Source organism: Erinaceus europaeus, chromosome 10, assembly GCF_950295315.1.
Source record: "Erinaceus europaeus chromosome 10, mEriEur2.1, whole genome shotgun sequence".
Classification (NCBI taxonomy): Eukaryota; Metazoa; Chordata; class Mammalia; order Eulipotyphla; family Erinaceidae; genus Erinaceus; species Erinaceus europaeus.
This window is the reverse complement of record NC_080171.1, coordinates 41,612,668-41,632,031: the sequence shown is the minus strand read 5'-3', so window position 1 is coordinate 41,632,031 and position 19,364 is coordinate 41,612,668. Positions and strand designations below refer to the sequence as shown.

Below are 19,364 nucleotides of genomic sequence, written 5' to 3'. Positions count from 1 at the left end.
CTGGTGTCATATGTATTATTGGCATCTATATCTTAATTCTTCTTGTATTTCTCACTTGGGACAATCATTGTATATTGATAAATACCATCCTAATTTTTTTCATGCATATTATTATACTATGTCTATGAACATAATTCTCTACTTTCAAAATAGGCTTTAGAAAATAGTAAATTCAGTCAAAGCATTCTTTTAACAATCCCAATTGTTAGACTGAGAAGACAGCTCAGAGAGCATAGAACTTTGAGGAATGAAGTTCCAGATTCAAACCGTAGCACCACATTTGCCACAGTTGAATGATTCCCTGGTGTTTCTCTCTCATACATACACAAATACTCTCTCATTTACTCATTCTCTTTCTCTCTCAAAAATAAACATTCCTAAGTAAATATTCTTGAAGAAAAGATAACAATTGCTGAAGGACAGAAAAGATTCTGTAGTTTAGGAGGTGGTGTAGAAGGCATGACAAGCATGCAAAGATGGGTCCCAAGTGCAATCGTTGGCACTGCATATGCCAAAGTGATGTTGAGGTTCTCACTCTGCCTCCCTCTCCTCTCACACAAATACTTCTTCTTCTAGCATTACACAAATACTAATAAGTATATAAAGGGGGTCATCAAACAGCTCATTTGGATAATGTGCTGCTTTGCCATGTGTAGGACCTGGGTTCAAACATGGCCCCCACTGCACTGAAGAAAGTTTCAGTCTTATGCTTCCTTTTATTCTCTCTTTCTGCCTCTCTCACTTTCTCTGTGTATGAAATAATTAGTAAATTAACTAGATATCCCATATACCCAAAGTAAAGAAAACAATAAGCTTTCATTTTTTTCCACATGCAATCACCAGAGTTCAGATTTCTAGATCTAACTTCATGAATGTCACTGAAATATTGGGTTGTAGGAAAAGTCATGGCACAAGGATCCAGGTGGTGTTGCACCTGGTTAAGCACACATATTACAGTGTACAAGCACCCAGATTCAAGCCCCTGATCCCCACCTGCAGACAACTTTCCTAAGTGGTGAATGAAGCAGGGCTACAGGTGTTTCTGCCTCTTTCCCTCTCTACCTCTTTCTCCTCTCTCAATTTCTGTCTCTATCCAATAATATATAAATATATATGTTTAAAAAGAAAGAAAAGTGGGACCTGTGCACTAAGTGCACATGGTGCACAGTGCAAGGACCCGCCCAAAAATCCCGGTTTGGATCTGCAAGGGAGTCGCTTCACAAGGAGTGAAGAAAGTCTACAGGTGTCTTGTTGGTATGCATGAGACCCCTTCTGTTTCATTTGGTTTAAATCCCCCCTGCTTAACACTATTCTATTTACATAACCACTTCATTCTATTTACATAACCGCTGTTAACAAGCACCTCCCTCCAGGGCATTGGTTCAATCCCCACTGTTTCATGATATGTTTTTGCTCCACCCCCCCTCCTTGTCACACCCTGATCCCCTCTTTATCACACCCTGATTTTCACCAGTCACTTTTCTCTCCACCCTCTCTATGTCACATCCTGTTTCCACCCTACTTGGGAAGTATATATAAAGACAGCATTGTGAGTTTTAGAGTACTGTACTGTACTTTGAGTTTAACTTAGCTCATCTTAGATTGTGCTGCGTCCTGCATGAATAAAGAGATACGGCCTACAGCTCAACCATGAGTCCCTGGTAGTCTGTTACCCGCCCATGAAGCCAGCCCGGCGAAAACAACATAACCCGTCGAAAACAACAGTGTCTATCTTTCTCTCCCCCTCTGTCTTTCCCTCCTCTCTCCATTTCTCTCTATCCTAACAAACAACAGCAACATCAATAACAATAACACTAATAATTACAACAATAAAACAACAAGGGCAACAAAAGGTAATAAATAAATATTTTAAAAAAGACAAAAAAAGAAAAAGAGAGAGAGAGAGAGAGAAAGAAAGAAAGAAAGAAAAGCAATGTCATAAATTTCCAACAATGCAATAATATATGTTGTCCCTCCAGTTGTTCTATTTGGGTTTAATGTGAGTGATAATAAATCATTATGCAAGCATTTAATGAATAGAAGCATAAAGAACAGTGACCATCTTCCATCAGAAGTCTCATCATAAGCCCTTTTGTGGGCCTCTGTAGAACCTTAGCCTTCTTATAAAGAGACTGGGCCATCCTACCTTGTCACTCAAGGAAGACTGGGTATGTAATGAGTGCAGCCTACAAGGTTCACAGTTGTGACTATGAACTGTGAGCTCTGAATAGGACTCAGAGGTGTAACAGGTCCCAGGTCAGATCAATGTGGTTAACAGTTAACTGTATTTTTTGTTTGTGCTGTTTTATTTTTCAAGTTTAGGAGCTACTCTCTACCCTAATCCAGCTTTGAATTTCTATTCTCAACTGTGACACCATCCTGCCAGGCAAGATTTCTAATCTACTCTCATGGTAATTATCATGCTCAAGCAAAGATTAATAACCTCATGGGCTCCTAGGAACATAACTAAAAACGACTTCCACCAGGGTCTCTCATCTACTCCATTCCTACTCTTTGGTTTCTGCTTATTAAACACTTCCGCGAAATATCTTACTGCCTTTCAGTCATCAACTTGCAGACGCTACTAGGATTCCATCCTGACATTCCTGGTCAGATGACCTTGCCAACATGTCCTGGAACCTCTACAAGGCCCTACCCTACTAAGGAAAGATAGAAATAGGCTGGGGGAATGGACTGAATTGCCATGTCCATGTCCAGTGGAAAAGCAATTACAGAAGCCACAACTCCTTCCTAATTATGGTCCATACCACCTGGGGGGGGGGGGGGGAGGATGTTAGGGGAAGATGACCAGAGGGCTCTGGGCCCCAATTTTATCCGAACCCAAAATGTCACCAGGAAGAGAATATAGGAAACACCAGAGAAAGTCAGGCACGGTGTCAATTATCTGAGAGAGAAGAGGAAGAAGGAAGGGCACTTGGAAGTAGTAATGGATGTAGATGTGACTTAGAAAGGAAGTGAAGGCAGGACCATAGGAAAAAAATGACAAAAAGATCTGGCTGTGGTGCAATGGGTTAAGCACACATAGTACAAAGCCCAAGGACCTGCTCAAGGATCTCAATTTGAGCCCCCAGATCTGCACCTTCAGGGGAGTTGTTTCACAAGTTGTGAAGCAGGTCTGCAGGTATTTATCTCCCCACCCATATCTCTCTCCTCTCAATTTCTCTCTGACCTATCCAATAAAATGGGGGATGGGGGAGATTGGCCACCAGGAGCAGTAGATTCATAGTGCAAGTACCAAACCCCAGCAATAACTCTGGAGCCAAAAACAACAACAACCAAAAAAAAAAAAAAAATGGACAAAAAGTATAGATAGACATAGATATAAACAGATACATATAAAGTCAACCCATATCTGTGACCTTGGGAGAACTACTGCAGTCTGCTGGAGGGGGATAGGGACACAGAACTCTGGTAGTGGAAATGGTATGGAATTATTATCTTATAATTTTATAAATCACTAATAAAAATTTTAAAAAAGAGCAGTGATCATGCATTCATTCTGAAAAAAACTTAAGCTGGTAAAAGAAGTCATCTGTCAGGGAAGAAATCCAAAGGTGACTTTTAAATGTAATGTTTGGATTTAAAAAAACAAAAATTTATTATTTTTGTTTATTTATTGGATAGAGACAGCCAGAAATTGAGATGGAAGGGGGATAGAGAGGAAGAGTGACAGAGAGATACCCGCAGTACTGCTTCACCAATCATGAAGCTTTCTGCCTTCAGGTGGGGACTGGGGACTTGAACATGGGTCCTTGTGCACTGTAACATGTGTGCTTAACCAGGTGCACCACCACCTGGCCCAGTAAAGTTTGGATTTTCACAATTATATACTATTTATACATCAGGAAAAAAATTCAAATGTAAGGCAACTATTAACATTTGACACACTAAACAAGAAGTGACTCAATATTTTTAATATCTTGCCTTACCTAATCTTAATCTCTCCAAGTGTTGTGAGTTTTTTTTGTTTGATTTTTTTTGTTTGATTTTTTGTTGATTTTTCTTACTAGAAAGTTGGTGAGCAAACTAGAAGCTTAAGCTTAAGCTTTCCTATGGAAGTCTAGTAGCTTAAAGAACTTTAAGTTAAAAACTTTAGGGCTGAGGAAATAGCATGATGGTTATGTTATGATGGTTATGCAAAGAGACTTTCATTCCTGAGGCTCCAAAGTCCCAGGTTCAATGTCCCCATACCATCTAAGCCAGAGTTGGAGAGTGCTCTGGTAGAAAAGAAAAGGGAAAAGAAAAGAGAAAAGGAAAATCAATATTTACTGTTTTTTTTTTCCTTTAAGAAATCCATTCACTTATATAACTGTTCGTAAAACTATTATATCACATCCAAAGCAGACTGCTCTCACCTCTCATACCTGTTAATTGTGATGACTGGGACCATAATCGTGATGACTGGGACAATGCAGTTTCTACATGTGATTCTTGATGGAACCCTAACATGACACTTTCTGTTCTCTGAGAACATAACGCAGTAGACTAGATTCAAAGTTCTTAAGACACAGGTCCAGCACTCACCACTCTCCTTTGGTTAGGAGACTAGTTAGGAGACTAGGCATCACCAGTCAAAAAGTTACCAACTATCTAAAAGCCTAACTGTGGAAAGATCCTGAATTAAAAATAACATGGAACAACAACAACAAAAAAAAATTCTAGAGTCTTAAGTCCACCAGTGAGACATGCTCCAGTATTTTAAGGTCATGCAATTTAACTTTAGGGAAAATTCTCATTAAATGTAGGACATAAGGCCTAAGCTAATGATCTGCTGGCTCTCAATTTAACAAAACTACAAGGTTATTTCAATGTTAAGGACATTAAAGTTCTATTCAATGAGAACCAGGGGAAGAGTTTTATGAAAGTTTCTGAACAGATTAGAAAATTATTAGCCAAAGAGTTTAACAAATTATATGGCTTCTATCTATTCATAATTGAGTGAACCCCTTGATAATAACAAGAGTTTTATACTTCTCTGCTTGGTGACATTTAAAAAGTCTCTTTTTAGTGAAAAGATGAAGAAATCAAGTCAGATGCATTTTTCTAACTCAAGACCAGAGAAAGGTAACACAGATTTGAAAGTAAACTTAAACAGGGATAGTTGGAGAACTCATGTGAATTACTAGAAAATTTACTCACAAGGTTACCTAAAAATTTGAAAATTCATATTCAAATCAAGAAATGGAGTATTCTTTTGACTCATTTCAAAAGGAATTTTAGGGAGGTTATATGCATAATTACAATCTAAAAGGAAAATAATATGTACAGATTACTAATTGAATGTAAAATGAATCTTGAAGTAAAATTAGATAGGAAATATGTACACTGGTGGGAAGATTCAGAACTTAAATTAACACTAATTGATAAGGTAAAGATGAAGCTTTCACACTCACCAATTTTAACCTCTGTAAAGGTATTCTGCCTACATCTATCTGTGTCCTTTCTGGAACATTAGTGAATCGAACTTCTGGGACAGCAACTGCACACATGACATGCGCCCACCTGTAGAAAAAGACATTAGATATAAACAAAAGGCCCTACACTTACATACTTATGCCTAGAAATGTCAATTCTCACAGATGAACATGCAGATCAAAAGGAAATAAAAAGCCTAAAGCTATCACAGACTTTGAATTTGAAACCTATTCAATGATACTTGAAAAGATTCAGTGCCACAGACTGTGACCTACCAAAGTATGTATAATTTTCTTTTTCTTTCTTTTTTGGGTCCAGGGTTGTTATCGCTAGGGCCTGGTGGCAACACTATGAATCCACTGCTCTTGCTGAATATTTTATTCCATTTTATTGACTAGGACACAGAGAAATTGAGATAGGAGGAGGAGACAGGGAGGGAGAAGGGAAAAGAGACAACCGCTGACTTGCTTTGCAGCTTGCGAAGCTTCCCCCATGCATATGGGGACCCAGGGGCTCATTCCCTGATAATTGCACAGGTCCTTGAACTTAGAACTATGTGAACTTAACCAGGTGCACACCTGCACAATCCCCTAATTTTCTACAATTAGTCTGCAAAGTGCTAAAATAGAGGTTTGTTAATTTCCTTTGACATTGACATATAACAGATGTTTAACATGTTGTGTAACCTCTATGTGATCAAAAAATTATTAGATTATTAAAAGGTATAAACAGTATAGCACATAACCTTTACATAATACAAGTGTCATGAAACAACATTTTAGATTTTAAAATGACACTGAAAAAGAGAGCAACGGTATTAAAAAATTAACACAGGTGAAGTATTTAATTAATTAAATTGCTTTTTCACTATAATTCTACTATCATCAAAGTAATCTAGAGATATAGTGAAGTGAAACTTTGGTTGTTCCTTTAATTTCTACTCTTTTTAATAAATTTTTTACATTTATTTTTATTTGTTTATTCACTTTTGTTGCCCTTGTTTTATTGTTGTAGTTATTATTGTTGTTGTTGGATAGGACAGATAGAATGGAGAAAGGAAGGGAAGACAGAGAGGGGGAGAGAAAGATAGACTCCTGCAGACCTGCTTCACTGCCTGTGAAGCAATTCCCCTGCAGGTGGGGAGCCAGGGGCTCGAACCAGGCTCCTTATGCCGGTCCTTGCACTTGGCGCCACATGCACTTAACCCGCTGCGCTACCGCCCGACTCCCAATTTCTGCTCTTAAAGACAGCTTATTTTAGGGTGCCAGACATTAGTGCAGTGGGTTAAGAGCACATGTTGCAAAGAGCAAGAACCTGCCTAACAATCCCAGTCTGAGCGCCCCCCATCCAGCTCCCCAGCTGCAGAGGGGTCACTTCACAAGTGGTGAAGCAGGTCTGCAGGTGTCTATCTTTCTCTCCCCCTCTGTCTTCCCCTCTTCTCTTGATTTCTGTCTTACCCAGCAATAACAACAATAGTAATAACAACAACGATAAAACAACAAGGGCAACAAAAGTGAAAAAAACAGCCTCCAGGAGTAGTGGATTCATAGTGCAGGCACCTGAGCCCCAGAGATAGATAACCCTAGAGGCAAAAAAAAAAAAAAAAAGACAGCTTATTTTAAATTCTGAATTACTTAAGAAAAATGGCAACTTCTACACAACATTCCTTACAAATGTTCTACACAACTTCTACATAACATTCCTTACAAATGTTATGCCCCAAATAGGAAGACTGTTATGATCAAGAGATTCTGAAAAATTATCAAATTCCTTAAAATAAAACCTATTTTATTTAAAAATATACAACTCTAGCCTACCTCTAAAGACATCAGGAAGAGAGGGCAAGTATCAACTCCAGTAGAATTTGCTTTCATATCTAAATAAATACTGTCATTTTATAGTAAACACTGTAAGTTCTGATGGGTTCAGAGAAGTTCTTATCTTTCTTTTTTTTTGGCCTCCAGGGTTATCACTGGGGTTTCAGTGCCTGCACTACAAATCTACTGCTCCTGGAGGCTATTTTTTCCCCTTCTTGTTCCCCTTGTTGTTCCATGCTTGTGCTTCGTACCATGTGCACTTAAATCACTGTGCTACTGCCTGGCCTGCTTATTTTCTTTACAGGCATCACTGAAAACTACTTACAATCTGCTCAAACTGTGCAATATCCTACAACTAGTCTAGTTAACACTATTTAGTATTGTATCAATCATATCAACTAAGAGTAAAAAGATGAAGATCCAAAAATCAAGTAAAATTAGCCTCTACGACTAAACTTCTTCAATGCAGGAATGATGAATGCCTTTATTCTTCTTTCTAAGAAATCACAAGTTCTATGATATGCACTTCATAATCCCATCATTACATTATGGAAAAAAGTGCAGATCCAGTGCCTGTGGCGTGAGGCAACATATAAGCAAATATAAATACACTAATAAATCATAGTGACCGCAGCAACATCTCCCCTACTTAAGCCAAGTACTCATTCCAACTTACTGTTACCACTCAAGTAAGAATGAAAACCTGGATTTTTATATAAAACATCTACATTTATTAAATTTAGATAATATTTAACAGTGAAATCAAACATCCCAAAGATAGACCTGACTCCTTAGTGTCAGCCTACATTTTAAATTGGTCTGCATATTTCTCTTTCTAAAGGTATACAGAATATGCTTTGGTTTCATTTAAAATACAAAATCATTCATGAATAGTAAGATTTATGCACAAATATATTTTAACAATGGCAATAAAAAGTTTATCTCTGGGAGTCAGGTGGTAGTGCAATGGGTTAAACAAATGTGGCACAAAGCGCAAGGACAGGCCTAAGGATCCCAGTTTGAGACCCTGGCTCCCCACCTGCAGGGGAGTCGTTTCACAAGCGGTGAAGCAGATCTGCAGGTGTCTTTCTCTCTCCCTCTCTGTCTTCCCCATCTCTCTCCATTTCTCTCCGTCCTATCCAACAACATTAATAATAACTACAACAATAAAAAAAAAAACAAGGGCAAGAAAATGGAATAATTATTTTTTAAAAAAGTTTCTCTCTCTCTTTCTCTCACTGTCTCCCTCTCTCTCCCTCTTTTCCTTTCTTTGATTCATTGTCACCAAGGTTATTGCTGGGGCTTGGTGCCTACACAATAAATCCACTGTTGCCTTTTATTTTATTTATTTTTTGTGAAAGGTCAGAGAGAAAATGAGAGGGGAGGGGGAAAGAGAGAGACAGAGAGAAAGAGAGAGAGAGAGAGAGAGACCTGCAGCACTGATTTACTGCTTGAGAAGTCTTCCCACTGTAGGCAGACGACAGGGCTGGCTATGGGTCCCTGAACAAGGGAATGATGCTCTACCATGTGCACCATCACCAAGACCCATGACTCTCTTTCAAGACTATCATATTCACCTTACTATCTCCTTTAATTTTCAAAACTAAGGTTATCTTTCTACTTTAGTACATAATTGTGGAGATTAATATAGCATAATGGTATGTATGCAAAGGGACTCTTGTGCCTAAGGCTCCAAAGTCCCAGGTCCCTGTACCACCATAAGTCAGAGCTGAGCAGTGCTTTGTGCTCTGGTTAAAAACAAAAGTAAATACTTTTGAGGACCAGGCAGTAGCGAACCAGCTTAAGCACACATAGTACTAAGTTTAAGAAATATGCAAGGATCCTGGTTCAAGCCCCTGCTTCCCATGTGGAGGGGGAATGCTTCAGGAGCAGTGAAGCAAGTGTTGTGCACCACCCCCACACCCCCACACCTGACATTTCTCTCTGTCCCATCAAATAAAATGGAAAAAAATGGCCCCCAGGAGCAATGGATTCCTAGCGTAGGCACTGAGCCATAGCGATAACCCTAGAGGCAGAATAAATTTTTTTTAAAAAGGACAGAAAGGGGCCAGGTGGTGGTGCACCTGGTTAAGTACACACTACAGTGCACAAGGACCCGGGTTCAAGCCCCTGATCCCCACCTGCAAGGGGAAAGCTTCACAAGTGGTGAAGCAGGGCTGCAGGTGTCTCTCTGTATCTCTTCATCTCTATCTCCCCTTCCCCTCAATTTCTCTCTGTCTCTATCCAATAATAAATAAATATTTTCAAAAAAAACAGAAGAGAAGAAAATAGTTTTGATCTAATAATTACTTATGACTGAAGATGACAGACTTTGCTGTTTTTAGGCATTTTCTGTTTTTGCATGACTAGTGGGATTCACCATACTAAACACTAGGATTCTAATAGTACCTAGATGGTATGGGAAGCTTCTATTAAAACAAACAAACAAACAAAAACTACTAGTAAAAGGAGAGGTTATTCTTCATAATATCAAAGACATAGAGAAGAAGCTATAATCAAAACTCCTTCATATAGCAGAAATAAGAGAGCTATTAGCAATAGTCTCCATAGCCATGCCTGAAATCCTCACAAATCTGTACCATAAAAGCATTGGATAGGGGGTGTAGATAGCATAATAGTTATGCAAAGAGACTCTCATGCCTGAGGCTCCAAAGTCCCAGATTCAATCTCATGCCCCACCATAAACTAGAGGTGAAAAGTGTTGTGGTTAAAAAAAAAAAAAAAAAAAAAAAAGAACACTGAATAATGTGCACAATGGTAAAAAATAAAGGGAACTGTCCCCCAAAGGTTCTGCTATAGACAGAAGACTTAAGAGAAATTCAACACAATTAACACATCACTTACTTATTATTCATAGTTTCCTTAAGAGCGCCCCCTCTCAAATTGCACAGACAGCATTCCTAGAGGAGAAAAATAAGACATAATTATCAGACCCATAAGTCATAACTATTCATCTAAAGTTTTACATACATTATATTTATTATATTAAAATTAAAAGGAGGTGGGGGAGATAGCATAATGGTGATATAAAAAAGAATTATCATGCTGAGGCTCCAAGGTCCTAGGTTCAATCCTCTGCATCACGATAAAGCAGAGCTGAGTAGTGCTCTGCTAAAACTGATTAATTAATTTAGCTAAAACCATCAGGACCTTTATAATGCAGTTCAAGAGAAAAAAAAATGGATAGAAAAGATACTAAAAGATATAGTTGAAAAAATGTTTTTTGGCATGTGTGTATCTGTGTCTACAGTATGTGTATCCCAAATGGAATCATTATCCAGGTATCATGTTCTGCTAACTTTGATAAAAAGTTGTGACATAGAAAGGTTGGTAGCCTCACCTAGAGAGCTTAGTACTAGAATGTTACAATAGCGAATATATGTCTAATGGGGTTTTCTTGTTCTCTGGAAATTTGATCATATATTCAGGGTGGCTGAAAAGCAATATGGTCAGACTTTATTCTGATACAAGTATATACAAGAAGTTCAGTTAAAAAGATAATCCTTTCAAAAAAGTATAATTTGGATCTTTTCATGAGCTTGTGGCTGGCACAGGAAAATTGTTCTGATAATCCAACACTCTTCAGTCCAGAAAATAGTTAAAGTGTTTTCATTTATTCTCCCCCCTCTTACAAACACAATATTTTATTTTAATAAGTTAATCTGTCTTATTTTACTGTCATTTTTACATTAAGATGACATCCTTGAGAACAACTTTAGTCATTAGTTTTCACAATGAATTATATGAAAAAGACAATGAGAAAACAGAGCAAAAATGCAATACCTCTTTCACTGACCTAGAACTTTTTAACTTATACCTAACTAATATTTCTATATTCAGCCTCAAACTTGTCCTCATAATTTATTGCATTAGAATTATTTCGAAAATAGTTATAGGTCATAGGTTATAGGTGTATGTGTGTATATGTGTACACACACGTGTGTTTATCCCAAGATAACCAATCTTCTTTAATTAACTGTGATAGTTTTGCCTTGCTTTAGTTGGAGGGAACCCTCTACTTTATCTACTATTAATAATAAAATGTCAAACATCATATCTTTCCTTTTTCTAAGGAGAACGGTATCAAGAAAGAGTAGTAGCTACATACCTGGAAAACTCTAATTAGGAAGCAAAATAAACAAAGTATTATAAATGCTTGATGGTTTTATGTGTCTGAGGACTGTCAGTTTAAAAAAAATTTTTTTTTAAGTTTAAAAAATAAAAAAAATTTTAAAGTTTAAAAAATAAAAATTGTTATGCAAATATCTATACTTGAGTCCATTGTAAGTCATACTCAAGAGATAACTCAGTGGATAATTTTCTATCAAAACCACAAAGCCATATTCTAGAGGTCCCTGAAATTGCTGGTTTTCATAAAACATACAATGAAAGAATTTCACAGTCCAAATACTATAAATGAAAAAAATCCAATAATTTGAACAATATCCAAATAAAAAGGCAATAATTTCATAAAACAAAATGATTTTAAACACTCTCCCAATCATTTAACATACTTCCTACAAATAAAATGAAAACAAAGCACAGGTTCAAATGTTTTCATTATATAGAAGATGCTAGTATTGAAGTATGAATGCAGTGAAGGAGAATTGTAGACTGTGAGGAGCTCAGATACAAAGAGAATTAGATGTCTGATTAAGGAAACTAGTAGAGAGAAGAAGCCTAAAGGGACAAGTTAGTAGAGTTAAATACAACAAAGCAGTGTGAAAGCAGCTTTAAAACACCTGATTAGGATCATTAAAAGGTACCATGTTCTAGCACACTGTTACAAAAGGGAGAGAAATTCTCTAAACTAGAATATGTAGACAACATTTTCAGTTGAGAATACTCCCAACAGCCAATATCAATATACTCTTTTGAGGATCACTAGTCACAAATTCAATAGAAAATCCCAAGTGTTTGTTCAGCTGACCTCTTGGTAGGACTTAACACTCATGACCAGGACTATAACAGTTTCTATTTGAGATTACTATGGTCCTCCACACTCTTCACTGACCTATTTATTACCTCACTAGCTAACACCTTGTTTCCTTTTAATAGTTAAAAAAAGTTAAAACAGTTAAAAGTCGAGCTTCTTAAACACTGTAATTACTATAATAGACCCACACATGCTCTCTCTCCACAAATGCTCAGTGGGCATCTGATTCACAACCTTGGCTGCTGAAAGGCAAAGACTTAAAATATTTCCCTTCTAAAACAGCTGTCAGTATAGAGACATCTCAAACATACATGCAAAAAGCTGGGAATATGGATCGACCTGCCAATGCCCATGTTCAGCGGGGAGCCAAAAAAAAAAAACTAGTATAGCCATAGGCCCTTTGGAATATAACTAAAATATGCCCACTAACTAGCTACAAAGTGGACCCCCCCCCCCCCCGTTCATCTGCACTACTCCTGCCTTTAGGTCCATGATTAGTCAACAACTTGTTTGGCTTTATATGTTAACTCTCTTTTCAGCAACCAGGTTCCAGATGCTAACATGATGACAACTGAACTTTCCTGGATAGATGACCCCACCAATGTGTCCTGGAGCTCCGATTCCCCAGAGTCCTGCCCACTAGGGGAAGAGAGAGGCATGTTGTATACTTTACATTGGGTTGTTCTAGTTCTCCCCCCCCAAGAGAATTGGATCAGTCCAGTTAGTTTTCACGGGCCCGCTTGGCCCCGCCCGAAGGAACCCCGCCAGAGTTCCAGAATTCCAGAGTTCGGGAGTTAGAGGGTTCCTGAGTTCCAGAGAAAGAGAGAGCCGCCGCAAAGAGACAGCAGAGTTCTGTTTGGTCATTAGTTTGGTTTAGTTTATGAATCGTTGTTCCTGAATAAAGAAATACAGCTTCCCTGCCCAGCCGTACGTCTCTGGTCGTCTCTGTTACCCGTCCGTGAAGCTAACCCGGCCAGCTGGAGCCTCCGAATTTTTAACAACAGAGGCAGGCTGGGAGTATGGATTGACCTGTCAATGCCCATGTTCAGCAGGGAAGCAATTACAGAAGCCAGATCTTCCACCTTCTGCATCCCACAATGACCTTGAGTCCATAATGACAGAGGGTTAAACAATAGGAAAGCTATCAAGGGAGGGGATGGGATACAGAGTTCTGGGGGTGGGAACTATGTCGAGTTGCACCCATCTTATCCTATGGTTTTGTCAATGTTTCCTTTTTATAAATAAAATTAAATAATAATAATAATAATAATAAAACAGCCCTTCCACCTTCTGCACCCCATAATGACTCTGGGTTCATACTCCCAGAGAGATAAAGAATAGGAAAGCTATCAGGGGAGGGGATAGGTTATGGAGTTCTGGTGGTGGGAACTGTGTGGAGTTATACTCCTCTTATGCTATGGTTTTTATCAGTGTTTCCTTTTTATAAATAAAATTTAAAAATGAAAAAAAATTCATACCTATCTCCTGTGCCGTACATCCCCACTGTCATCTACCAATGCCATTAACCATCTATTCTACCACAATTTGGGAAATCTATTTTTCATGTCATCCTTGACCCAATCAACTCACTACTATCCATCCTACCTCAAATCCCTCCCCTACTCTTCAACATTAGAGCTGCCATATTAGGGGATACCCCCAGCATTCTTTACCAGAACGAGGCCACCCAATAGTCATTGTGTGACATACCAGATAAATTTTACTCTTCAATACTAGAAGAACCAGAATCATCAGTTGTTGTCCTGGACCAGCCTTACTAGGCACTTATATAAAGGCTTATACACTTCAGGGATCTCTCTGCACCCAAATATTGACATACTCTACCTCATCTTTTTCCTTTCTTGTCTTTTATTTTCTTTTAATGAGAGAGATAGAGAAAAAGAGCAATACACTCCTCAGCTCTAGCTTAAGGTGGAGATCTGGATTCAATCTGGTACCTCAGAGCCTCAAAAAAGGAATCATTATGCTGTTTCCCCAGCCCTTCTAGCCCATACTTCACTAAATAAACACATCTTTGACAATTCAATTTCAATGTTGATTACTCAAGAGAAGGTTCTCCTAATCTTATAGCAGTATGTAACTTTACCACATTAATGTTATTGTTTTCCTGTGTGAATGAATATGGTGAGTCAATCCTCACTGTCATGCCAAAAATAGAGTAGTACATCCTCCACATGAATTTATTAAATAAGAACATATAGCAAAATAAGACAGAGTGGAAATAAGCAAAAGATTAAAAAGTTGCAAAGTTCATTTTCACATACCAAGACACTATGGAAAGGATGTTTCACGCTATAGAAACTTAGTAAAGAATTAAGTAACAATGCCTTGTCATGCAGTTATAGTTAATATAGTTAATTTGATCAGTGTTATTTATGGCAAAAAAATTATGGTCAGGTAATTATTTACATGAGATATACAATGTCATGGTTTCTGTTACATGATACGATTAAAAAATTTTTTTAAAATAGCCCCCACCTATGAACCTTTGACAAAGGTGCCCAGACTAGCACATGGGGAAATGAGAGTCTCTTCAACAAACGGTGTTGGAAAAATTGTGTAGAAATATGCAGAAGAATGAAACTGAACCACTATATTTTACCACACACAAAAGTAAATTCCAAATGAATCAAGCACTTGGACATTAGACCAGAAACTATCAAATGCGTAGAGGAAAATACTGGCATAACTCTTTTCAGTCAAAATTTTAAAGGCATCTTCAATAATATGAAACCAATTACAAAAAGACTAAAACAAAAACAAACCAATGGGACTACATCAAATTAAAAAGCTTCTGCACAGCAAAAGAAGCCATCACCACCTCCCTTATAGGAGAAGATCCTAACATGCCATACATTAGACAAGAAACTAATAACCAAAGCTCACGGGGTTGGGTGATGGCACACCTGGTTGAGAGCACATGTTAGAATTCACAAGGACCCAGGTTCAAGACCCCAGTCCTCACCTGCAGGAGGAAAGCTATGCGAGTGGTGAAGCAGGGCTGCAGTTGTCTATCTTTCCTCTTGATTTCCAGCTGTCCTATCTAATACATAAAGATTATTTAAAATAAAAATAAAGAGCCCACCAAACTCAGCAGCAGCAGCAGCAACAACAACAAATTACCCCAACCAAAAATGGGGAGAGGATATGAACAGAATATTTACCACAGAATAAATCCAAAAGGCCAACAAACATAAAAAAAAGCTCCAAATCATTGATAGTCAGAGAAATGAAAATAAAGACAATAATGAGATACTTCACTCATGTGAGAATGTCATACATAAGAAAAAATACCAGCAATAAATGTTAGTGAGGTTGTAGAAACAAAGGAGCTCTCCTATACTGCTGGTGGGAACGTCAATTAATCTAACCCCTGTGGCAAGAGTATGGAGAACTCTCAAAAGGCTAAAAGTGGACCTTCCTTATAACCCTGAAACTCCTCTCCTGGGAATATATTCTAAGGAACCAAACATACCATCCAAAAAAATTTGTGTATATGTATAGCAGCACAATTTGTAATAGCCAAAATCTGGAAGCAACCTAGGGGTTCAACAACAGATGAGTGGCTACAAAAGTTGTGGTATATATTACTCAGGTATTAAAAATGGTGAATTCATTTTCCTCATTTCATCTTGAATGGAGCTTAAAAGAATCATGTTAAGCAAGATAAGTCATAAGAGAAGAATGAATATGGGATGATCTCACTCAAATGACAGAAATTGATAACTAAGGATAGAAGAGGATATATAAAGCAGAATTTGGACTGGAGTTGGTGTATTGCACAAAAATAAAAGACTTTGTGCTGGATAGGAGGGGGGTGGGTTCAGGTCCTGGAACATTATGGCAGAGGACCTAGTCAGGGTTGTACTGTTATGTGGAAAACTGGGAAATGATATGCATGTACAAAATATTGTATTTACTGTCAACTGTAAAACATTACAATGAAGAAATTATAAAAAAGTTTAAAAAAAAAAGTAAAAGACTCTGAGGTGGGGGAAAAGGCTTAGGTCCTGGAACATGATGGCAGAGGAGGACTTGTTATGTGGAATTGTTGGGGGGGTTGAATTGTTATGTGGAAAATAGAGAACTGTTTTGCATGTATAAACTATTGAATTTTAATGTCAACTGTAAAACATTAATCTCCCATAAAGAAATTAAAAATTAAAAAGTAGTAAGTGTGCAAAAAGACATGTCAACTCACATCACTTGTTTGAACCAATGTACCTTATATGGGTCAGACTAGTAGATCTGGCAAAAACACAAATGATACACATAAAGGTTGTCAGCTACAAAATACCACACTGTACTACTCAACAGTCATCTTCAAATTCACTGAAAGAACTGAATGAGAAAGTAGAAAGTGATAGTGTGCTTCAGGAAACTGAACTGGTTATAAATAAAAAAATTCTTCTATTAGAAGAATAAAGAATAACATATTAAAGGTGTAATACAAATTGTTGAGTTAACATATGAAGCTCAACAATTTGTTTGGCTTTGTATGTTAACTCTCTTTTCAATCACCAGGTTCCAGATGCCACCAGGATGCTGGCCAGGCTTCCCTGGATTGAAGACCCCACCAATGTGTCCTGGAGCTCAGCTTCCCCAGAGACACACCCTACTAGGGAAAGAGAGAGGCAGACTGGGAGTATGGACCAACCAGTCAACACCCATGTTCAGCAGGGAAGCAATTACAGAAGCCAGACCTTCTACCTTCTGCAACCCACAATGACCCTGGGTCCATGCTCCCAGAGGGATAGAGAATGGGAAAGCTATCAGGGGAGGGGGTGGGATATGGAGATTGGGTGGTGGGAATTGTGTGGAGTTGTACCCCTCCTACCTTATGGTTTTGTTAATTAATCCTTTCTTAAATTAAAAAAATAATAAAATAAAGGTGTAATACATGCCTGATACTATAACAGAACCATCATATTCTCTATTTTTAGTGATTTAATATTGATTTACAAAATTGTAAGATAATAGGGATATAATTCCATACAATTCTCACCACCAGAATTCTGTGTCGTCACCCCCTCCACTGGGAACTGCAGCAGTTCCCCCAAGATCATTGATACGGGCTGATTATAGATACACATATCCCATTTCTTTCAGTGTCCTGCCTTCACTTCCTTTCTAATTCATCCTACACTTATTACTACTTTCAAGTGTCTTTCCTTTTTTCCTCTTCTATCTCAGATAAGAGAAACAGTGCCTGGCTTCCTCTGGTGTTTTCCAGATTCATTTCCCTTTCAATGATGGTATAAAAGCAAGATTCCTGGTGACAAACACTTTGGGTCCTGGTGGAATGGGAATACAGAGCCCTCTGGTTTACTACCCCTGTTGATTACTCCTCTGGGAGTATAGAACAAACTTCCTTTTGGGGTGCAGAAGGTGGCAGCTCTGCCTTTTGTAATTGCTTCACCGCTATACATGGGTGCTGGCAGGTCAATCCATACTCTCAGACTGTTTTTATCTTTCCTTAGTGAGGTAGGGCTCTGGAGAGGTACAGTTCCAGAAAGCATTGGTGAGCTCATCTGCCCAGGGAAGTCAGGATGAACCAGTCTCCTTTTCTCAAGACAAACTTCAGATAATTAATAATATACTTCATAGATGGAAAATTAAGATTTGAGAGATTTAATTTTTTTGAGAGGTTTATTAATTTGCCTAAAATCTCTAGTCCAGGGGTCAAACCTTTTTCTGTAAATGGCCAGATATTTACTAATTTAGGCTTTCCAATGAATCAGCTCTGCCATTGTAGGACATAATTAAACAAATGGATGTGGCATTAAACTAATAAGGTGACTGGAAAAACAAGTGATATTAGCACCTCAGAATGCTGCTTTACAGCCCATGCACCAGCCAAGAAAAAAAGCAAGTGAAATTCAATTTCAAGATGTCTGATCCACATGTCCATGCTCTTTTTCTCAACAGCCTCTGCATTTATGTACAAGGCAAGAAATAAGATAGCAAAGTACCAAAATAAACAGAAACTATATCATTGGAAGTTCACAATTATATACAGAAGCTTCTGTGTACTTAACCATACTATAAAGATAAAGGTCATAATCAAGTCCCTGTTTGTTCATTTCTTTTTAAAAATATTTTAATATTATTTTATTACTTATTAGAGACATAGACACCTGAAGCACTGCTTCACTGCTCATGAAGCTTCTGCCTGCAGGTGAAGGTCTGGCAAAATATAGCGTTAATTTAGGGGGTTGGGCAGTGGCACATTGGGTTAAGTGTACACTGCATGATGAAGTGCAATATCCCAAGTAAAATTCTGGGTTAGAGCCCACCTGCAGTGAAAGATGCTTCACAAGCAGTGAAGCAGGTATGCAGGTGTCTATCTTCCATCTCTATTTTCCCCTCCCCTCTCAATTTCTCTCTGTCCTATCCAATAAAAATGGAAACACACGGTCAACAGAAGCCATGGATTTGTAGCGTAGGCACCAAGCCCCAGTAGTAACACAGGAGGCAAAAAACCAAAACAAAACATGCCATTAATTTATATGCATAAAATGTCTGGAAAGACAAAGGGAAAAACAGTATCTGAAATTCTGTGGAAAAAAAATAGAATTGTGAACTGAAATGTTGTGAATGGAAAACTTCCTTAAATATACTCAGTGTTCCGGGAGTCGGGCTGTAGCGCAGCGGGTTAAGCGCAGGTGGCGCAAAGCACAAGGACCGGCATAAGGATCCCGGTTCGAACCCCAGCTCCCCACCTGCAGGGGAGTCGCTTCACAGGCGGTGAAGCAGGTCTGCAGGTGTCTATCTTTCTCTCCTCCTCTCTGACTTCCCCTCCTCTCTCCATTTCTCTCTGTCCTATCCAACAACGACAACAACAATAATAACTACAACAATAAAACAACAAGGGCAACAAAAGGGAATAAATAAAATAAATATTAAAATAAATTAAAAAAATATATATACTCAGTGTTCCAATACTCAAAATAACAGAGAAAGAAAACCTATTCCCACTATAAGGAAGTGGGATTCAAAATTAATGTAACTGTGAGCATTCATTGTAAATGTTTTTATTTTCACTTATCTGACCTAAGCAAGCGATTGGGGCTTGTGCACTAGAAACGGGCACATGTTACCAATCTGACCTATGAAAGAAAGCCTTCCAGCAC

General features: G+C 38.1%; 1 protein-coding gene across 2 annotated transcripts in view; it reads right to left on the bottom strand.

Annotated features, from left to right (window-relative positions):
* The window catches only part of KDM4C (lysine demethylase 4C), a 397,677-nt gene that overhangs the window by 124,790 nt on the left and 253,523 nt on the right, over nt 1-19,364 (bottom strand). For both annotated transcript variants that reach the window (XM_060199547.1, XM_060199548.1), the window contains 2 exons: nt 10,119-10,174; nt 5,415-5,523 (listed from right to left, as the gene is read on the bottom strand). In XM_060199547.1, the coding sequence (XP_060055530.1) occupies nt 5,415-5,523; nt 10,119-10,174 (165 nt within the window). The remainder of the gene's footprint in view (nt 1-5,414; nt 5,524-10,118; nt 10,175-19,364) is intronic.